Source organism: Narcine bancroftii, chromosome 10 (genome assembly GCF_036971445.1).
Source record: "Narcine bancroftii isolate sNarBan1 chromosome 10, sNarBan1.hap1, whole genome shotgun sequence".
Classification (NCBI taxonomy): domain Eukaryota; kingdom Metazoa; phylum Chordata; class Chondrichthyes; order Torpediniformes; family Narcinidae; genus Narcine; species Narcine bancroftii.
Window position 1 is genome coordinate 27,190,931 of NC_091478.1, and position 20,286 is coordinate 27,211,216.

General features: G+C 46.7%; 1 protein-coding gene across 2 annotated transcripts in view; it reads right to left on the bottom strand.

The window, feature by feature from the left end:
* crtac1b (cartilage acidic protein 1b) overlaps positions 1–20,286 on the bottom strand; it is a 169,718-nt gene that overhangs the window by 11,474 nt on the left and 137,958 nt on the right. For both annotated transcript variants that reach the window (XM_069900328.1, XM_069900330.1), the window contains exons 8-13: positions 15,510–15,646; positions 10,985–11,067; positions 8,213–8,313; positions 6,380–6,548; positions 1,567–1,709; positions 618–660 (exon numbers count right to left, since the gene is read on the bottom strand). In XM_069900328.1, the coding sequence (XP_069756429.1) occupies positions 618–660; positions 1,567–1,709; positions 6,380–6,548; positions 8,213–8,313; positions 10,985–11,067; positions 15,510–15,646 (676 nt within the window). The remainder of the gene's footprint in view (positions 1–617; positions 661–1,566; positions 1,710–6,379; positions 6,549–8,212; positions 8,314–10,984; positions 11,068–15,509; positions 15,647–20,286) is intronic.

A 20,286-nucleotide genomic window follows, 5' to 3' on the forward strand; every position in this document is an offset into this window, starting at 1 on the left:
AATGGGATGGGGAATTGAAATGGATGGCCACTGGGAGATGCCCCTCCCCTGCCCCCACCATTTTGTTCGGGCACCTGCCTATATTTTGCTCAAACCCTGATGAAGGGCTTAAGCCCGAAACATTGGTTATCTATCTTTATCTTTGCTACATAAAGTGCACTGTTTGACCTGCTGAGTTTCTCCAGCATCATGTTTTTATTTCAATCGGGGTATCTGCAGACCTTTGTGTTTTACCTACATAATACATGTACCATTCAATGATGGTCCTCTCGCTTAACCTGTCCAGGCTAGAGGAGTATAAAACTGGAGGGCATCAGATAAAGATGAGAGGGGAAATAACCTGAGGGGTAGCTTTTACACCTAGGGGGTGTGTGTAGTGAGCTGCCAGAAGAGGTGGTAGAGGCAGGGAGAATCACTATGTTCAAGAGACGTTTGGATAGGTTCCTGGCTAGGGAAGGTCAAGAGGGATACAGGCCAAATGCAGGCAAAAGGAACTTGCTCAGGTAATCAACTTGGCCAGCATGGCCAAATTGGGCTGAAGGGATGGTTTCTGTCCTTTCCCTGAAAACTTGCTCCCGGAATGCATGGCCGGAGGGGGCGATATCATCTTGACTCACCTGTACAGCGACCTCTTTCATCAGCTGTAAATCCATGTCCACACTGAAAAAAACACAAGTATCAGCCTTTACTGAAATTGGAGAGTGTCACAGTGCAGTTGTCAAGCTGCCACTGCACAGGGAAGTGGTGATCCTGCCCAGACCCCTGCTCAACAGCCTGAGAAATGGCCAATACAGACAACGAACAGAGCAGCCAGAGGGTGTGGGACTGCAGGCAGAAATACATCAGGGGAGGGAAGGAGAGTGGGGGAGAGGGGGAGAGAGAGAGAGAGAGAGAGAGGGAGAGAGAGAGAGAGAGAGAGAGGGAGAGGGGGGAGGAAGGGAGATGGGGGAGAGTGAGTGAGGGGAGAGAAGATGGAGATGGAGAAAAATAGTGAGGGGAGAGAGAGAGAGAGAAAGAGAAGGAGGGAGATAGAGAGAGAGACAAAGAGAGAGGGGGGTGGGAGGAGAGAGTGAATGAGATGGAGAGAGGGAGATGGAGAAAAGTAGCGAGGGAGGAGAAAGAATATTAGAGAGAACAAGAGAATATGGAGGAAGTGGAGGGAGAGGAAGTAGAGGTAAATAAAATGAGAGATATAGAAAGAAATAGAGAAAGGGAGAAAGTGAAAAAGAAACATTGAGATAGCAGTTAGATGGAAAACAAGAGATACAGAGTGAGAGAGAGAGGGGAGAAAGAGAGGGAGGGAGATAGAGAGAGGGAGAGCAATGGAGAGCAAGGGGAAAGAGAGAGAGAGAGAGAATGATGGATAGAAAGAGAGCTGAATAAGAAACAGGGATAGTCCTGGATCTGGAGTGAGAGGTGGTGAGGACGGAGAACTACATAAAGCAGAGGGTCAGTGAGAGAATGACTGCTGCACCCCAAACTCCAGAGTGGGGAAGGTCAGCTAAATACAGACTGGGGGAGGGGAAGGGAGGGAAGGGGAGAGGGAGCAACAGGGAACCTCCTCACCTCAATCTCCAGGCTGCCAGCTTCTCCCTCCTTTCCTGGAAATGGCACTTCGATGGTGGAATTCATTTCAACGAGTGAGACACCTCGCGAGGCAAAGGTGCCTCCTGGCCAAGTCACCTCCAGGTGAGTGGCGATGTCTTTCCCTGTATAGGTCATGGAGAAGCAGGTCACTCAGCAACACAGCAGGGAAATCATCAACGGAATGCATCCACTCCCCCAAGCAGAGGTTGGTAACTTGCTTACATGAGATTGACATTTAAAGAAGGAGAATTGGGGGAAATGAGGAAAACTGCTGCATCACAGTGTGGTAAAGTTGCTGCAGAGAAATGGATCGGCGGTCAATCCACAGAACCATACAAGTAGCAGAGAGGATCACAAGAGTCTCCCTCCCCATCTCCATCAATGTGATCTACTGGGATCATTGTCTGAAGAGGGCGTGCAAAATCATTGAGGATTCCCTTCCACCTTGTCAGGGAAGAGATACAGGAGGATCAGAGCCAGCACCACCAGGCTGAGGAACAGCTTCTTCCCACGGGCAGTGAGAACGCTGAACGACTGATAATACAAACCCTCCAAGACTCTACTATTTTAACAATAATTATTTATTTTTATATATTTACTGCCTATAAATCACTTGATAATATGTGCTTTGTCTTTATATGTGTTTGCATGTTTTGACAAGGATCTGGGAATGCTGTTTCGTCCAGTTGTACTTTACAACTGTGTGATGACAATAAACTTGAACTGAGCAAGTAGTTGGTTTCTGGGCTCACTTCCTGGGAGGGATGTGGGGAGCAGAAACCCCTCTCCATTTATATCAGTGCTTTTCAAACTGCCTCAGTAAATTCACGTTCCACTTTAAGCATTCCCTATGCTCTGTGATTAGCAAGGGATTACTTAAGGTGGGATGTGAGTGGGAAGGGAAGGTTGAGAACCACTGTTTTAATTGCACCTAATTGACTTGTTATGTGCACAGTTTCATAACTCCAAAGGAAATGGGCAATGACAATTTTTCTCAAGCAAAATATTTCACTAACAATTGGGCCTGAGGAGTGGTTCTCAATCCTCTCTTCCCACTCACATACCTGCAGGAACGACAACAAGAAGTTAGAAGGGATGCAGAGAAGATTTTCCAGGATGTGGCCAGGATTGGAGGGGTTGGGTTATAGGGAGAGGGTGGACATGCTGGGCCTTTATACCTTGGAGAGAAGGAGGCTAAAGGGGGACCTTATCAAAGTTTATGAAATCACGAGGGGCATGAATAAGGGGCAATTTTAGGCTCCTTGTGAGAAAGGATGTGTTGATTTTAGAGAGGGTTCAGAGGAGGTTCATAAGGATGATTCTGGGAATGAAAGGGTTATCATATGAGGAACGTTTGACAGCTCTTGGCCTATACTCGTTGGAATTTCGGAGAATGAGGAGGGATCTCATTGAAACAGTTCATATGTTGAAAGGTGTGCACAGAGTAGATGTCGAAAGGTTTTTTTCCCAAGGTGGGAGAGTCTAGGACAAGAGGACACAACTTCAGGATCGAAGGGCTTCCACTTAAAACAGAAATATGGAGGAATTTCTTCAGCCATCTATGGAATTTGTCACCACAGGCGGTTGTGGAGGCCACATCATTGGGTGTATTTAAGGCAGAGATTGATAGGTTCTTGATTAGCCAGGGCATCAAAGGTTATGGGGAGAAGGCCGGGCAGTGGGGCTGAGTGGGAAAATGATGGAATGGTAGGACAGACTATATGGGCTAAATGGCCTATTTCTGCTCCGATGTCTTAATAAAGTGAATGCTCACAGTCTGTTTCCCAGGGTGGAAAATTCTAGAACTATGGGCAAAGTTTTAAGGAGAGATTTAAGAGAAACAACTGAGGGTGGTTTGTACCTGCCAGAGGAAACTGTAGGTGGGTACAAGACATTTGTACAGATACTGTATATGGACAGGAAGAATGCAGAAGGATATAGTCAAAAATGTAGGCAAAGGCGACCAGCCAAAATGCCAGCTTGGTCAGCACGGATGAGTTGGGGTGAAGGGCCTGCCTGTGCTTTATGACTCCCAAAAACATCCACAACATTCTGCTCAATGTTTTGAATGCGGGAGAGACTCATTCTGGCCCACCGAGCATCATGAGAGTTCGCCACCACCTTCGCTAGGAGTATTAGGGACAGCCCACTAAATGTTGGCTCATTCCACATCCCCATCAACGAATCAAAAATAAGATTCCAGGAATGCAAAACTCTGTTCCTGTCTGAGGTGCGGTTTCCAATATCTTTCCTGCCTTGAGATATTTCCCGTCCCATCCATTCACATTCTCCCCCTCATCCTCTCTACAACCTGGAACCAATGTTTTCTTTCTCTCCCAGTTCTGCAGAAGGAGTTTTGATCTGAAACACCTCTTACTCTACAGAGGCTGCCCAACCTGCTGAGTGTTTCCATCATTTCCTGCTTTTGTTTCTGATTTGTAACATTAGCAATAATTTTTAATTGATTTTTCCTAACCTTTGGGAGTCCATTAAGGTATCAATTTGGATTGAGAGAGATAGGACTGTGTACTGGATTAAATGCAGAGCTCTTGGGAGCTGCCAAAGACCTAAATCAATTGTGATCATTTATCTATCCTCAGTATTAAACCACTTCAAATATTTATTTTATCCCGCTACTCTAGTTGCCTGATACTATAATTTAATACTGCATAAACATTAATCTTCAATCCATTTTTATTGAGATTGTTATATTTTTAAGGGGAGGGAGTGGTTTGATTTACAGATACTTCAGCTCTCTGTTCAATTTCCTTTTAATTTGCCTCTCCCGAATAAAATAGAAGATTTATTTATAGAATCCGTGCAGTAATTATCCATCCAGCTCACTGCTTGAGCTCTTTCTCACATTGTCTCACATTGTGACAATTCTCACATTGTCACATTGTCTTTCTCACATTTCTCACATTGGCCCTTCGCTGTGTTTTACACGGATTGGAATGATATTCCCAGGGGTGGGTTTGGCCAGAAAAGAAACCCCAGAAGGAATTATCATGTGGCGAAGAAATGTGTCCAGTTATTCCATGGTGAAGGACTCACCTCCCCACTCCCTGAGCAGTTCTGCAAACCAGGAGAGACAGAGATGGAGACACACAAGAGACTGCAGGCTGGAGCAGCAATTCATCTTCTGGAGGAACTCACAAATTTCTGCAGGTGGTCCATGGAGAGCATTGTGACTGGTGGTATCATTGTCTGGTATGGAGGTGCCAATTCAAGGACAGGAACAAGCTACAGAGAGTTGTGAACTCGGCCAGCGCTATCATGGGCATAAGTCTTCACTCCATTACAAGAGGTGGTGTCTCAAGAAAGCAAGGGCCCTCACCACCCAGGCCAGGCCCTCTTCACTCTGCTACGATCAGGAAGGAGGTACCAGAGTTTGAAGATGAGCACCTAATGGTACAAACACAGCTTCGTCCCCTCCGCCATCAGATTTTTGAATGGACATTGAACCACACACACAACCTCACCTTTTAATCTTCTTTTGCATTTATCTGTCTATATCTTTATTTTTTAAATAGTGTATTTGGAAATGTAATTTATAGCAACTTTTGCACATGCAATGCAATAACAAAACTGCTGCAAAACAACAAATTTCATGACACATGTTCATGACAATAAATTCTGATTCTGAACTCAGCGGGTCAAGCAGCACCCTTGCAAGAAAAACAATGGTCAATGTTTCTGGTCGGAGCCCTTCATCAGGACACATGTGGAATATTCTAGCTTGGAGGAGTTGCATCCTTAACAGCACTCAAGAAGCTTTAAAAAATGCCCCATCCAACATCAACTGTTAGTGTAGCAGTTAGCGCAACGCTGTTACAGCCCCAGCGACTGGGGTTCGATTCCTGTGCTGTCTTTAAGGAATTTGTACGTTTTCGCCCCTGTCTGCGTGGGTTTTCCTCTGGGTGCTCTGGTTTACTCCCGCTGTTCAAAGCTTAGGGTGTTGTAGGTTAATTGGGTGTAATTGGGAACCATGGGCTCATGGGCTGGAAGGGCCTGTTATCATGCTTAATTGTCTAAATTTTTTTTTAATAAAAAAAAATTCTCTATTGCTCACCTGGTGTACAGTGGCTGCCATGGGCACCTCCTACAAAATGCACTGCAGTAACTCAGTGCAACTGCCCTCACAGCACCTCCCAAACCCAGGACATCTACCAGCCAGAGCGACAAGGGTAGCAGGCTCGGCGACACCATCCCTTCATCATCATTGGCTTGTGGGACCCAGGTATTGGGAATGGGATTCAAGGGGGTGCTGAGGGAGAGCAGGGCTCCCAAAGGGCCTCATGCATTGAAGGCTTCCTGATTGTCTCAGCTGTTTGGATCTGGGAGTTCAGGATCTCCACTGGAATGGATGGGTTGTGGGAGGCGATTCCACGGGCGTTGTGCATTGCTGAGAGACCATCCTATTGTTGGGGGTGCTGGGCAGTGCTCGTGCTAACTAAACCAGCCAAGTCTGTCACCCAGCTGCCTCATAACTCAAGGAGCCAGGAATTTATCCTGAATGCTGGTCCATGTGGAATCCAAACATTCTTCTTGTGCCCACTGGATCCACAATCCAGAGTTGTGTGTTGGGGAGTGGGGGGGGTGGGGAGTTTGGGGCGTGGTGTGGAGGGGTTATTTGGCCCATGTGTGGAAGGGGGTAGAATCTGGGATGAGAATGCAGGAAGGAAAAGCAATGAAATTAACATAGGGACGAATGCTGGATGAATCTCCTTCCTTCCACACTTGGGAGAGAGGATCCGGAATGCGGTGTGAAGGAACTCCCTCTGTGACCTACCCAGCCCAAAGTGAGCCACTGGCTCCATCTCACACAGGTACCCTGAGCCTCCGTCGATGATTCGAAGTTGGGGGCCGCTCTTCCTTGTGTACAGCATGACCTTTGCCCCTCGAGCGAAGGCCCCGAAGCGGGTGCGAGGAATCACCCTCAGCCAGTTGTTGTGGGAGCCCTAGAATCGAACCACAGGTGAGCCGATGGTTACTGATCCTGCTAGAAGTCTGCTGCCCTCCCACCAATCACCAACCCCCACCTTAACAGCCCAGCACTCATCTCCATCTGGGCCACACAGGAGAGTGGAATCCATCTGCTGGTGCAACCCAGAGGGTCCAACACCATCTGTGGGAGAGAAAGAACAGTTGACGTTTCGGGCCAGAATCTTCATCTTCACTAAGCTGGTAACCGCGACCGTTCCTTTTTCTCCCTTGGATGCTGAGTTACTCCAGCAGCAAGTTTCGTACTCCTCCCCTGCCCTGCCCCCATCACCACTTTGTTCGGGCACCTGCTGACATTTTGCTCATACCTTGATGAAGGGATTAAGCCCGAAACATCAGTATGTTCATTTATCTTTCTTTGCCTCATAAAGGACATTATTCGACCTGCTGAGTTTCTCCAGCATTGTGTTTTTACTTAGTGACCCCCCTCCCAAACCGTGCTCTAGTTGTTCCTGACTTGTGGACCTATGGGTGTGCAAGGGTGGGGGAGTGGGGTTGAGAGAATGTTTCCCATTGTGGGCATCAGGAACTAGGAGGGAAGGTTTCAGAATCAGTGTCACCCATTTAGAATGGAGATTGGTGCGTTAAGAGGGACTGTCCAGAAGCAGGCCCTTCGGCCCATTGTGTCATTCTGAGCATTACACTTACCTGAATTAATCCCACCTATCTGGACTAATCCCACCTACCTGGACTAATCCCATCCTCTTGAACTAATTCCACCTACCTGGCCAAATCCTACCTACTTGGACTAATCCCACCTACCTGGTCTAATCCCACCTATCCGGACTAATCCTACCTATATGGACTAATCCCATTTACCCGGACTAATCCCACCTACCTGGCCAAATTGCATCTACTTGGACTAATCCCACCTACCTGGCCAAATCGCATCTACTTGGTATAATCCCATCTACCTGTATTAAGACCACCTGCCTGCATTAATTCATTCACTCTCTGGGTAATAAACTTTCCTCCATTCACTTGTACTGATGTCCTTGTATTGACTACTGTCTTCCCAAGCATCAGGCAACCCAGACCCAGCCAATCTAATCTCCCCTTGTATCTCATTCTCTCCATTCCTGCCATCATCCTTGTGAATCTCTATTCCACCCTCTTTAGCCTAATCCCATCCTCTCTATTGTATGATGACCGGAACCTCACATGAAGTTCAACATTTGTTCAGACCATCATTTTGACCAGAAGGAATCACTCTTCATGAACATTTGGGAATCTTTGGACCTTCTCCCTCCCAGAGGACTGTGAAAGGTGGTCATCATGGATATCCCAGGCTGGGATCGTTCTGTCACTGGCGATGGATGTGAGATCATGCACCACCAGATTCAACAACAGTTTCTTTCCTGCTATTATCAGAATCCTGAATGAACTTCACACCAGTAAAATAAGGTCCCTTTGCTCTGGACCAACTGATTTCTCTGTGTAACTCTGCACTCTGCATTGATTGTAATTTCTGTACTATGTATGGATCGACTGGATGAACTGCTCACAAAACTAAGTTTCTTCCTGAATTGTAACAATAAACCTGAATTTCACTTTAACTCAGAGGGATCGATGTTGAGGAGATCCTTCAACGCTCCCAGATGTGGGATCATTGGGCACTGACCTGGGTTACTTTGAAGACAGAGAGCGGCTGTGCTCTGGATTCTCCGTGGGAAATGATAAGGTCGAGCATCCCATCACCATCGAAGTCTGTTGCCACGGCACCTGTTGGGAGGTAGAACGGTGAACAAATAGCCTCTGCCTTCCCTCAGATGGGGATCGATAGGTGAGAGCCCCAAGGAACAGGGCCTATGGGTTGTCATCAGGCTCAAATGAGGCATCTCAGAACAAGGAGTTTGATAGTGGGTGGGGGGGGGAAGAAGAATGGATGAGCAGAGGGTATGTGCAGTGTAGGGGGAGGTTAGTTGTGCTCAAAGGGCTCCTGGGCAGATCCAACCTGGACTTTTATCGGAGATTGGGGCAATATCTGGACAGAGCGTGAGATTCAAATGGACAGCACAGGGCCAATGGGCTGTGACCTCCTGTTGTGGAGTACTGAGTGAGGGGGGGGGGCAGAGAGAGATGGGGGAAGGGCATAAAGGGAGAGGGAGTAAAGAGAGAGAGAGGGAGGAGGGAAATGGAGAGAAAGGGAGAACAGGAGAGAGGGGGGAAGGGAGAGGGAGAGAGAGGGGGATGAGAGAAAGAGAGAGAGGGAAAGAGGGAGGGAGAGATAGAGGGCAGAGAGATGGGAAGTAGGGGCAAGAGAGGGAGAGAAAATGAGAGGGCAAAAAGGGAGAGGGGCAAAGAAAGAGAGCGAGAGGGGGGCAAGAGATAGAGAGAGAAGGGAGAGAAAATGAGAAGGCAGGGAGAGAGAAGGGAAAGGAGAGAGGGAGATAGAGAGTGGGCAGAGAGAGAGAAGGGAGGGAGCAAGATGGAGTAAATAGGAGAAAGAAAGAAAGGGAAGAGTGGAGACTAAAGGAGGGAGAGGGATAAATGGGAGAGAGAAACTTTGTTCATCAGGGCTTCAGAAAGGCAGAGGGGTCAGAGCTGGAGATGCGAATGTTGAGAGATGAGGAGGAAGTGTTTCCCTCAGAGAGCAGAGCACCCGTAGAATTCTCTGCCCCAGGAAGCAGCAGAGGCTGCCTCATTCAATGCTGTCAACACAGAATGAAAGATTTTTGAATAGAAGAAAAATGGGTCTACAGAGCTGAGTCAGATTAACCATTATCTTGTTGAAAGGCAGAGGAGGCTCAATGGGCCAAATGACCTGCTCCTGTTCCTTGTACCAGGAGCTGGCAGATATGTGATGGGCCAAATGTCCCTCCACTGCATCATGTTCACTGCATGTCCTGGTATACTGGAGACCTTTGACGATGGCTCCACGTTGCCACCCAACAAAAGACAAAGAATCAGGATCTTCTCTCCAAGTTCCCAGCCATCCAAAGCGAGCTGTGACTCCAGGCTGTCAACCATGCCCTTGTTCCTCCCCAACCAGCGAGCTTCCTCATCCTTCGTTCCTCCCGCACCAATGAGCCTCCTCTACGTCAGTCGATGGGATCAGCTTGTAGGGGAGGGTAATGGCTGTGAAAGTGGCACAGCAGAGAAAGCGATGCCTCGCTGGTCTCAGGACCACAGTTTGATCCCGACCTCCGGCGCTGTCTGTGTGGTGTCTGCACACTCTCCCCATGACCCAGTGGGTTACCTGGGTGGTCCTGTTTCCTATTTTGAAAGAGTGCAGTGAAGATTTACAAAGATGTTGCTGGGTCTCAAGGAACTGAGTTATAGGGAAATGTTAAACAGGTTAGGACTCTGATTTTCAACCTTTTCCTTTCCCCTCACATACCACCTTAAGTAATCCCTATGCCCTTGGTGCTCAGTGATTAGTAAAGGATTGCATAAGGTGGTATGTGAGTGGGAAGAGAAGGTTGAGAATCACCGTTCTAGACCCAATTGTTACTGAAATATTTTGCTTGAGAAAAATTGTCATTGGCCCATTTCCTTTGGAGTCATGAAACTGTGCACATAACAAGTTAATTAGGTACAATTAAAACATTGGTTTTCAAACTTTTTCTTTCCACCCACATACCATCTTGAACAATCCCTTACTAATCACATGGCACCAATGGCATAGGGATTAATTAAAGTGGTATGTGAGTGGAAAGAAAAAGGTTGAGAACCACTGAGTTAGGACTATATTCCCTGGAGTGTCACAAAATTATGCGGGCTATAGATAGAGTAAATACAGGCAGGCTTTTTCTACTGAAGTTTCGTGTGACAAGAACTAGAGATCATGGTTTAAGGGTGAAATATTTAAAGGGAACATTGGGGGTATTTCTTCACAGAGAATGGTGGGAGTGTGGAACGAGCATCCAGTTGAAGTGGTGAATGTGGGATCAATTTTGACTATTAAGAAAAATTTGGACAGGTACATGGATGGGAGGAGCATGGCATTGTATGGTCCAGGTACAGCTCAATGGATCTAGGCAGAATAATAGGGATTTGATGAGAATGTGGGGAGAAACAAATGGGATCACTTGATGGTCAGTGGTCAGTGAGTTGAAGGCCTGTTTCCATGGAAATCCTCTCCCTGCAGGAATTGTGTTGAATAAAACAAAATCAAATTAAAACTTAAAAAATTAAAACCAGGCTAGGTTGAATGCCGCTACACCATAACGTCGACCCCAGATGTAATGCAGAGGTGGGACGGGGACAAGGATTGATTTTGCCCGGGCTGTCAGCTGACTCCCCCCTCCCAGCTCTCCTCTGACCTGTGTGGAGGAAGCGCTGGTAGGTTTGAGGCCTGCGTCAGAGGGGTAGTCGCTGGAGCCTGACTCTGCCTGGCCCGTGGCCCCACACTGACCACTCCCAGTCACAGAACGCTGAGCTCGGACTTTACCTGTCCCTTGTCCTGCTGGCTCAGCCGCTTCTCCGATGTTGATCTCTTCTATCAGCGGATCCCCTCCGTCCTGGTGGGAAACCCTGCCATTGATCAAGTCAAAACCAATCAGGACATGGCCACAAACATTACTGCAGCTCAGTCTTCTAAGGGACCAGACTAGAACTTAGCAAATTGAATAGAGGGAGGCTGCAGAGGTTCATAGTGCAGAAGGAAGCATGAGGAAGGAAATTCATAGTCATACACATAGTAACAATGCACAGATGCACTGAAATTCTTACTAGTTGCAACCACACAGGTATGTAAGATCCACCAACTTTAAAGGAATACATTAAATTAATGCAGAAGAAGAGATTATAAATATATAAAGATAGATAAATTAATATTTAGTTTCAATTAGTGCAAAAAAGAGGCTTTTATGTTTCAATTACCTTGAGATGATTGTGTTTTACAAACACAAGGTACTGAGTAATTAACAATGAAGCAGATCAGTCCGACACTTCCCTTGGGTCATTTGGGACCTGTGCCACACTCTCAATGATTACATAGAAAACTGACAGCACAATACAGGCTCTTTGGCCCACAAAGTTATACTGAACATGTCCCACTTAGAAAATACTAGGCTTTCCCATAGCCCTTTATTTTTCTAAGCTCCATGTACCTATCCAAAAAACCGTAACGTATCCGCCTCCACTACCATTGACGACAGCCCATTCCACGCACCCACCACTCTCGCTGGAAAAAACTTACCCCTGATGATATCTCCTCTGTACCTACTCCCCAGCATCTTAAACCCGTATCCACTTGTGGCAACCATTTCAGTCCTGGGAAAAAGCCTCTGACTATCCACATGATCAATGCTTCTCGTCGTCTTAAACATCTCTATAAGGTCACCTCTCATCCTCCACTGCTCCAAGGAGAAAAGGTTAAGTTCACTCAACCTATTTTCATTAGGCATGCTCCCTAAACCAGGCAACATCCTTATAAATCTCCTCTGCACGCTTTCTAAGGCTTCCACATCCTTCCGGTAGTGAGTACTGCGCACAGTGCTCCAAGTGGGGTCTGACCAGGGTCCTATTTAGCTGCAACATTACCTCTCAGCTTCTAAATTCAATTCCACGATTAATAAAGGCCAATACACCATATGCCTTCTTAATCACAGAATCAACTTACACAGCTGCTTTGAGCATCTTATGGACTTGGACTCCAAGATCCCTCTGATCCACCACATTGCCAATAGTCTTACCATTAATACTATATTCTGCTGTCATATTTGACCTACCACTTATCTAGGTTGAACTCCATCTGCCACTTCTCAGCCCAGTTTTGCATCCTATCAATGTCCCACTGTAACCTCTGACAGCCCCAACACCCCCAACCTTTGTGCCATCAGCAAACTAACCCATCCCTCCTCTTCCTCATCCAGGTCATTTATAAAAATTACAAAGAGTAAGGCTCCCAGAACATATCCCTGAGGAACACCACTGGTCACTGACCTCCATGCAGAATATGACCTGTCTACAACCACTCTTTGCCTTCTGTGGGCAAGTGAATTCTGGATCCACAAATCCATGTCCCCTTGGATCCCCTGCCTCAATATGCATGGGGAACCTTATCAAATCCCTTGCTGAAATCCATATACACGACATCTACTGCTCTTCCTTCATCATGTAAAGCACGACCTGTCCTTGACAAAGCCGTGCTGACTATTCCTAATCATATTATACCTCTCCAAATGTTCAGAAATCCTGCCTTTCAAGATCTTCTCCATTAACTTACCAACCACGGAAGTAAGACTCACTGGTCTACAATTTCTGGGGCTATCTCTACTCCCTTTCTTGAATAAAGGAACAACATCCGCAAACCTCCAATCCGCCGGTACCTCTCTGTCCCTATTGATGATTCAAAGATCATCGCCAGAGGCTCAGCAATCTCCTCCCACAGTAGCCTGGGGTACATTTCATCTGGTCCTGGTGACTTATCCAACGATGCTTTCTAGCTGGATTGAGATTTCTACAGGTGTACCGTGGAGAGCATTCTGAGTGGTTGCATCACTGTAATGGTACGGAGGAGCCAATATGCAAGACAGGAAAAGGCTACTGAGGGTTGTGAACTTGGCCAGCGCCATCGTGGGCATCAGTTTTCATTCCTTTGAGGACATCTACAAGAGGTGATGTCTCTAGAAAGCAACCTCTATCCTCAAGGACCTCCACCACCCAGTCCATGCCCTCTTCACACTGCTACCATCAGGGAGAAGGTACAGGAGCCTGAAGGCAAACACCCAATGGTACAAAAACAGCTTCTTCCCCTCGACCATCAGGTTTCTGAATGGGCAATGAACCACAGACACAATCTCACTTTCTCTTCTTTTTCACATTATTTCTCTTTTGTTTTTCAAATTGTTTTTACATTTTTATTTACAGAATTGAAATTTATAGCAGTTTTGCACCTGTAATGTTCAAATCTGCTGCTGCAAAACAACAAATTTGGGGATATATGTTCCTGACAATAAACCTGATTCTGATTCTGAAAATGTAGTGCAGACAGATCTTTTGGAGGTCCTGGAGTAGTATGTGGTCAGGGATGGGGGTAGTATGGGGAGGTTCGAGAGCCTGATAGCTGGTGGATAAAAAACTGTTCTTGAATCTACAGGAGTTGGTCTTCAGGGTTCTGCACCTTTTGCTAGAAGTTAGCCATGAGAAGAGGTTGTGACTACGATGATGGTGGTCCGTTTTGATGTTGGCTGCCTTCTAGAGGAAGTGCCTTACATCAATGTTTTCGATTGTCGAGAGGTCAATGCTTGTGATGGATTGGGTTAGGTTTGCTATTCTGAGCCTTCTGTGTTCCTAGGTATTTGAGGTTACAAGCCAGGCTGTGATGCAACCAGTCAGCATACTTTCCACAATGCACCCATTGAAGTTTCCGACGACGTGCTGGATCCCCTACTCTTCACGCAGTACTGATCCTTCCCAGCAGGGAGAGCTGCTGCTCCAGTGGGCACTCTCACATCCCAAACACACAGGAAGGGAAAACGTTGCTAACACTCAGCCAGTCAGACAGCGTCTGTGCAGAGAGATTGTGAACCCTAGGGCCTCTTCAAAGGACCGTCGGTGTTCTCCCGCAGTCCATTGAGAAATGGAGGTAAACAATGAGCCAGTAGACCCCCGGGAACTGGGACTCTACACAAAAGTGCTGGAGGAACTCAGCATCCACGGAGCAATGGGGAGTCAGTCTCGAGCCTCAGCACTCTGTCAACCCATGCGTAGCACATTAGTTAAAAATGGAGTAAAGACACAGAGATGCTGGAGGAACTCAGTTGGTCTCACAGTATCCATAGGTGGTAAAGATATTTATCTGATGTTTCAGGCCTGAGCCCTGCGTCAAGATAGACCTGAAACTTCGCTAATATACCTTTACCTCCTATGAATGCTGCAGGACCTGCCGAGTTCCTCCAGCGTTTCTATATTTTTAACACAATTACAGCGTCGGCAAACTTTCATGTTTCACCCCAATAAAAAGAGTGCAAAATTCCAGAGAAAGATGAGTGAGTACAGAGCAAAGGAACCATTATGATGCTGGTCTGACATTACTTCAGAAGTCTGACTATGGTGGGAAAGGAATTCCCCTACGGAAAAGTAGTTTGCATCTCACTCTCTCTCTTCCATGGTTCTGACACAATCACAGACCGACAAGTTCTCCCTCCACAGATGCTACCTGACTTTCTGGCAGGGGATCAAGCTCTTCCCAGGCCCCACAACCCATCCTGACCCACCCAAGTCTCTGTGTGGTCAGGGAGAGTGGGTTGGAGGCTACAGACTCTTCCCTGCCCATACCATACTGTACCCACAGACACCATATCTCTGAGGCCCGAGGCAGATTAGGGCAGGCTGAGATAATGGCACAGTGTTGGGGTGGGAATGTTCATTGGGTAACCCCATCATTACATTCCCAGTGACCCTCTACCCAACTAACCCAGCCCATTGGGTTAAACACAAAAATCTGCAAACGCTGTGATTGTAGTTTCCAGAAAAATGCTGGAGAAACTCAGCAAGTCAGGCAGCATTCTTTATGTAACAAAAATAAAGATACACAACCAACATTTCAGGCCTGAGCTCTTTTACAAGATATGATCAAAAAGCAGACAGGCACCTGAATAAAATGGTGGGGGAAGGGGCAGGAGCACAGGGTCACAGACAGGAGGTCAAAGGTGATTATGACCTATGAAAACAAAAGTTGATGTGATGGGGAGAGGATAGCTCTCTAAATAGGGTCGGGGTATCGATTTGGATTAGTTGATATAGTTGATGAAGGTTGATGTTGGGAGTGGGGTTGTGTTTGGTATTGGGTTGGAATTGAGATTGAAGCTGGTTTGGGGATAGAGATGGGGTTGGGAATAGGGCTGGGGGTGGGGATGGGGATGGGATTGAGGATGGGGGTCAGTGCATCCGCTGGGATTAGGGTAGAGTTGATTTGTGGTTGATGAAGGCTGACATTGGGGATGCCGTTGGGGTTAAGAAGGACCCACCTGAAGATACGGTTTGCTGATGACCCTCGATGCGCAATGTTGTTGATGAACACTTCGAGCTCCTGGTCATTGTCAAAGTCTGCTGCAATCACCGTCCGAACTGGCGAAGGGCTGGCGAAGCTCTGTGTGGCAACGTTCTAAAGAAAAGGCAAGGTGAGGACTAGTGGTTAATACATAACATGTCACCCAGGAGGCTGGACGCAAAGATGGAACCCCTTCCATTCACAGGATGTGGGCTCGTGTGAAGGCCAATTCTTGGGTGTTTATAGAGGACATCTTTAAATGCACTTAAACTACATGTAATAACAGCAGGTTTCCTCTCCTGAGGACATTGGGATTACAGCCAGGTCTTTAATTAACTCCATGTACAATTGGGGTGACAAGGATAGCGTAGCGGTTAGTGCAACGCTGCTGTCGCGCCAGCAATCGAGACTGAGGTTCAAATCCCGCGCTGTTTGTAAGGAGTTTGTACATTTTCCCCGTGTCTGCGTGGTTTTCCTCCGGGTCCTCCGGTTTCCTCCATCATTTGAAAAGTGTTAGGGGTTGTAGGTTAATTAGCTGTAATTAGCAGCACGGGATCATGGGTCGAAATGGCCTGTTACCGTGTTGTAGTCTAAAATTTTAAAAATTTAAACATTTAAATTTAACATTTAAAAGTCATCATGAGTCTGGTTTTGAACATGCACACAGACCAAGGCTTTAGCCTCAATGAAGAGCTTCACCATTCTTTCTCCCTCACAGATGCTGTTGTATCCGCTAAGTTCCCCAGCAGATTGATTTGCTGCTATGTCTGCCAGGTTGCCTTGATGGGCACCCGACTGTGGCTGCCACCCTCAGCATTTCCCCACTGCCAGATCCTCCATTTTATTTCTGTGTTCCCAACACTCTGCTCCCAATGCCCTGTCCCACCACTGCCCACTACCCCCACTCTTACTGCCTTGAGGACACATCAACACAAGGGTTAGCGCCTTGCTCTCTTAACGCCCTGATTCCACCTGGGTCAAAATCTTTCTCCCCATCTCTCTGTTCCATTCTCCCTAAATCTTTCTCTCCATCCATATCCCTCCCCCACCTCTCTGCCTCTGTATTTCTATCTCTGTCTCTCCATCCCGATCTGACCATCTCTGTCTGACCCAGGACACCAAACATGTGAGTTCCCCACACCAGCCCTGATGCCTCTCTCACATCTGGATCACCAACAGCAGACTGGAGAGGAGGCAGACCATGTAACAAGCAGTCAGGGATCAGGGAGGCCATGGTCATGGCAGAGAAAAAAATAGAGAAAAAGAAGAGGTGGGCAAGGAGAGAAGGGGAATGAGAAACAGAGAAATAAACAGAGAGAGGGAGTGAGATATTGAGAAAGAAATGAAGAGAAAGATTTAAAATAGCACAGAGAGAAATGATGGAAACAGGATTAAAGGAAGATTCAAGTTCCAGTTTATTACCATCTAACAGTACAGATGCAACCCGACAAAGCACCATTTCTCAAGACCACTGTATACACACACACACACACACACACACACACACACACACACACACACACACACAATACACAGCACATAACTATCACATACATACATAAAGATATAATTTGAAATAAATGTATATAAAATTTTTGGGATGATTTACTCGGATTAAACTCACAGCCTGCAGGAAGAAGTTATTTCCCAGCCTGGCAGTCTTGATTTTGATGCTCCTGTACCTCCTTCCTGATGGTAGTGTGTGCTGGATGGAAAGGGTCCTCAATAATTCTTTGAGGACTATTTAAGCAACACTTCTGGTAAATGTTGAGTACAGAGGAAAGGAAAGCCCCGGTGATCCTCTATATTGACTTCCAGTCTGATGCTTTGCATCTACTGTCCCACATAATGATGCAGCCAGACTGGACACTTTCAATTGTGCTCCAGTAAAATGTCATCAAGATGGGGGCCAGCAGTCTTGCCCTCCTCAACCTGCTTAGGAAGTGTAGGCGCTGCTGTACGTTCCTGACTGATGAGGAGGTGTTGCAGGGTCGGCGGCAAGGGGCGGCATCCGTGGGCACTGTTCCCCCCCATATGCCCGCGGCTAACTCTCGCCTTCAGACCTGCCCCCAGCATCAAGCATTACTAGCACCTAACTTTTAACGGTTGATGCAATAAAAGCAGTGCTTTCATCTGTTATGTTGGAGGGATGGAGGATGTTAACGTTTGTCGGCAGGTAGGACCAGCGTCTGCCTCTCCTACCCCCAGCTGAGTGAGTTTACGAGCATTGCATTGTTCCCCCTCTAACATGCTAATGCCCCCTCTAACATTAGTTCTGGTGTCAACCCTGAGGTGTTTTGGGTCCAGGATAGATTGCCCATTATATACTCACTGCAAAGTGATGGGGTTTAAGATTTAGAAATGGAGAGAAAGGAGGACACAATGTTCAAAGCTCAACATTCAAATTTATTGTGACATCACATACAGCCCTGAGATTTTTTTTCTTGTGGGCCAGGCAGAATTTTTAATCACTAACTGCAAACTGTACTCAGGAAGAAAGAAATGCATACAAAAGAAAGACAGATAGGAAAAAAAAGCAGGTATGGAGAGATGGGAAAAGGGATTGAGAGGATGGGGAGGGGCAATTGGAATACAGATATAGTGAAGCGAAAGGGGAGAAGGAGATATACGGATGGAGGGGGAGGTATAGAGGATTAGGGTAAGAGATATGGATTAAGAGAAAGTTCTGGAAAGGGAGAGATAGAAAGGGATAGTATATAGGAATGGAGAGATGGGAATTGTGAAAAAGATAGATATATTGATGAAATGCAAACAGACTATTTCCACTGAGGTTAGGAGAGATAAAACGAGAGGACATAGGTTAAGGGTGAAAGTTTAAAGAGAACATTTGGGGGATTTTTTTTACAGAGAGAGCAGTGGGAGTGTGGAACGAGCTGTCAGCTGAAGTTGTGAATCTGGGCTCAATTTTAACATTTAAGAAAAATTTGGACAGGTACATGAATGGGAGGGGTATATGAACTGGGTGCAAGTCAGTGGGACTAGGCAGAATAATAGTTTGCACAGACTAGAAGGGCTGAAGGGCCTGTTTCTACTCTGTAATGTTCTATGGTGCTGAGAAATGGAGAACGAGTTGGGAATAGAGGGAGGGAGAGAAAGAGAGAGAGAAAGAGAGGAAGGGCTTGGGACTGAATAATAGTTTGCACAGACTAGAAGGGCTGAAGGGCCTGTTTCTACTCTGTAATGTTCTATGGTGCTGAGAAATGGAGAACAAGTTGGGAATAGAGGGAGGGAGAGAGAGAGAGAGGGAGAGAGAGAGAGAGAGAGAGAGAGAGAGGGGAAGGGCTTGGGACTGACAGGACACACGACTGTTGTGCTTTTACAAAAGGAGGTGTAAGAAGATGCAGACAGCTCTGGAATCTCGAGCTGGGGTCAGACATAAGTGTGGTGGGATCAGGGAAGGGAGTTCTTGGATTGATAGGGGAAAATCAAGAGAATTAGCCACACACACACAACCCTGCAAATATGATTTTTATGTGACTGTGTGATTAAAACACCACACTAATATTCATCTAGTTGAGAAAAAGTAATTAATTAGATTGTGTGGAATGCGTTTTAATCAACAGTTACTAATCTACACTCATTTAGATTAATATGGCATTGTTTAATTAAAATCTTTAAATTTATGAGCATTTCCCACTGGACACACTTGAGTTATTGTGTATTGAACTGAGTGATCCCATCAGCTTCTTAAAGGGGATGTTTTCACAGTTCCCAGAGTTGTGGAGAATTCTTCCCATGTTTTGAGAGGGGGATGGGAAGCGGAGTCAGCCCATCACTGACCCAGGACTAGTTTATCCCACTCTGCCCCCACGCCCTTGTCCCAGGTTTGAACAACTTCCCAGCACAGACCTGGATCCCAAAATGGTTCACAATCCTCTCCATCCTGAGGTTCGGGGGGGGAGGGTGGGGGAGTTTATTGGGGGAGGGGGAGGGTGCTTGGAGGGAGATGGAGAGGAGAGGTTGTGGGGGAAGGGGATATGGGGAAAGCCATGTGGAGGGTGGGGAGGAAGTATGGGGGTGCATGGGGAGGGGAGAAAGTATGGGGAGGGTATGTGGAGGGAGGGAAGGAGGTGTGGGGTAGGGGTGTATGGGGAGAGGTATATAGGAGGGCATGTGGATGGGGGAAGGAGATATGGGAGATGTGTAATAAGGATGGGGAGTGTAGGGGAGGGGGATATGGGAGAGGATGTATGGATGGGGAGGAGGAGATATGGGGGATAAGTGTAGAGGGAGGGAAGGTGTGGGGGCGAGGGGGAGAACAAGAGCCCCTTCAAATGTCCCTCTGCTGATGCTATAATCTAATCAACCGCAGTTTCCTGAAAGTGGGATCATTCCAGCTTCTGTAACGAGCTGCCAGCTGAAGTGGTGAATATGAGCTCAATTTTAACAAATAACAAAAATTTGGACAGGTACATGGATTGGAGGGGAATGGAGGGATCTGGACCGGGTGCAGGTCAGTGGGATGATGTAGAGCAATAGTTCAATACAGGCTGGAAGGGCCAAAGGGCCTGTTCTCTGTGCTGCAATGTTTTATGGATTTCTGAATACAAAAGGTGGATATATTGTTTCTGATCTAACAAAATCAATCCATGATTCTAAGGAATTAAAACCAAGCCAATCCATCAAATCTCTAATCAGGCTACATCTTTTTCTACGCTGGGACAAAGTCTACCTTGGCAACTCAGACACTTGTCAGCCTGGGGCTCTAACACCCTGCTGAATCCACGCCCCTT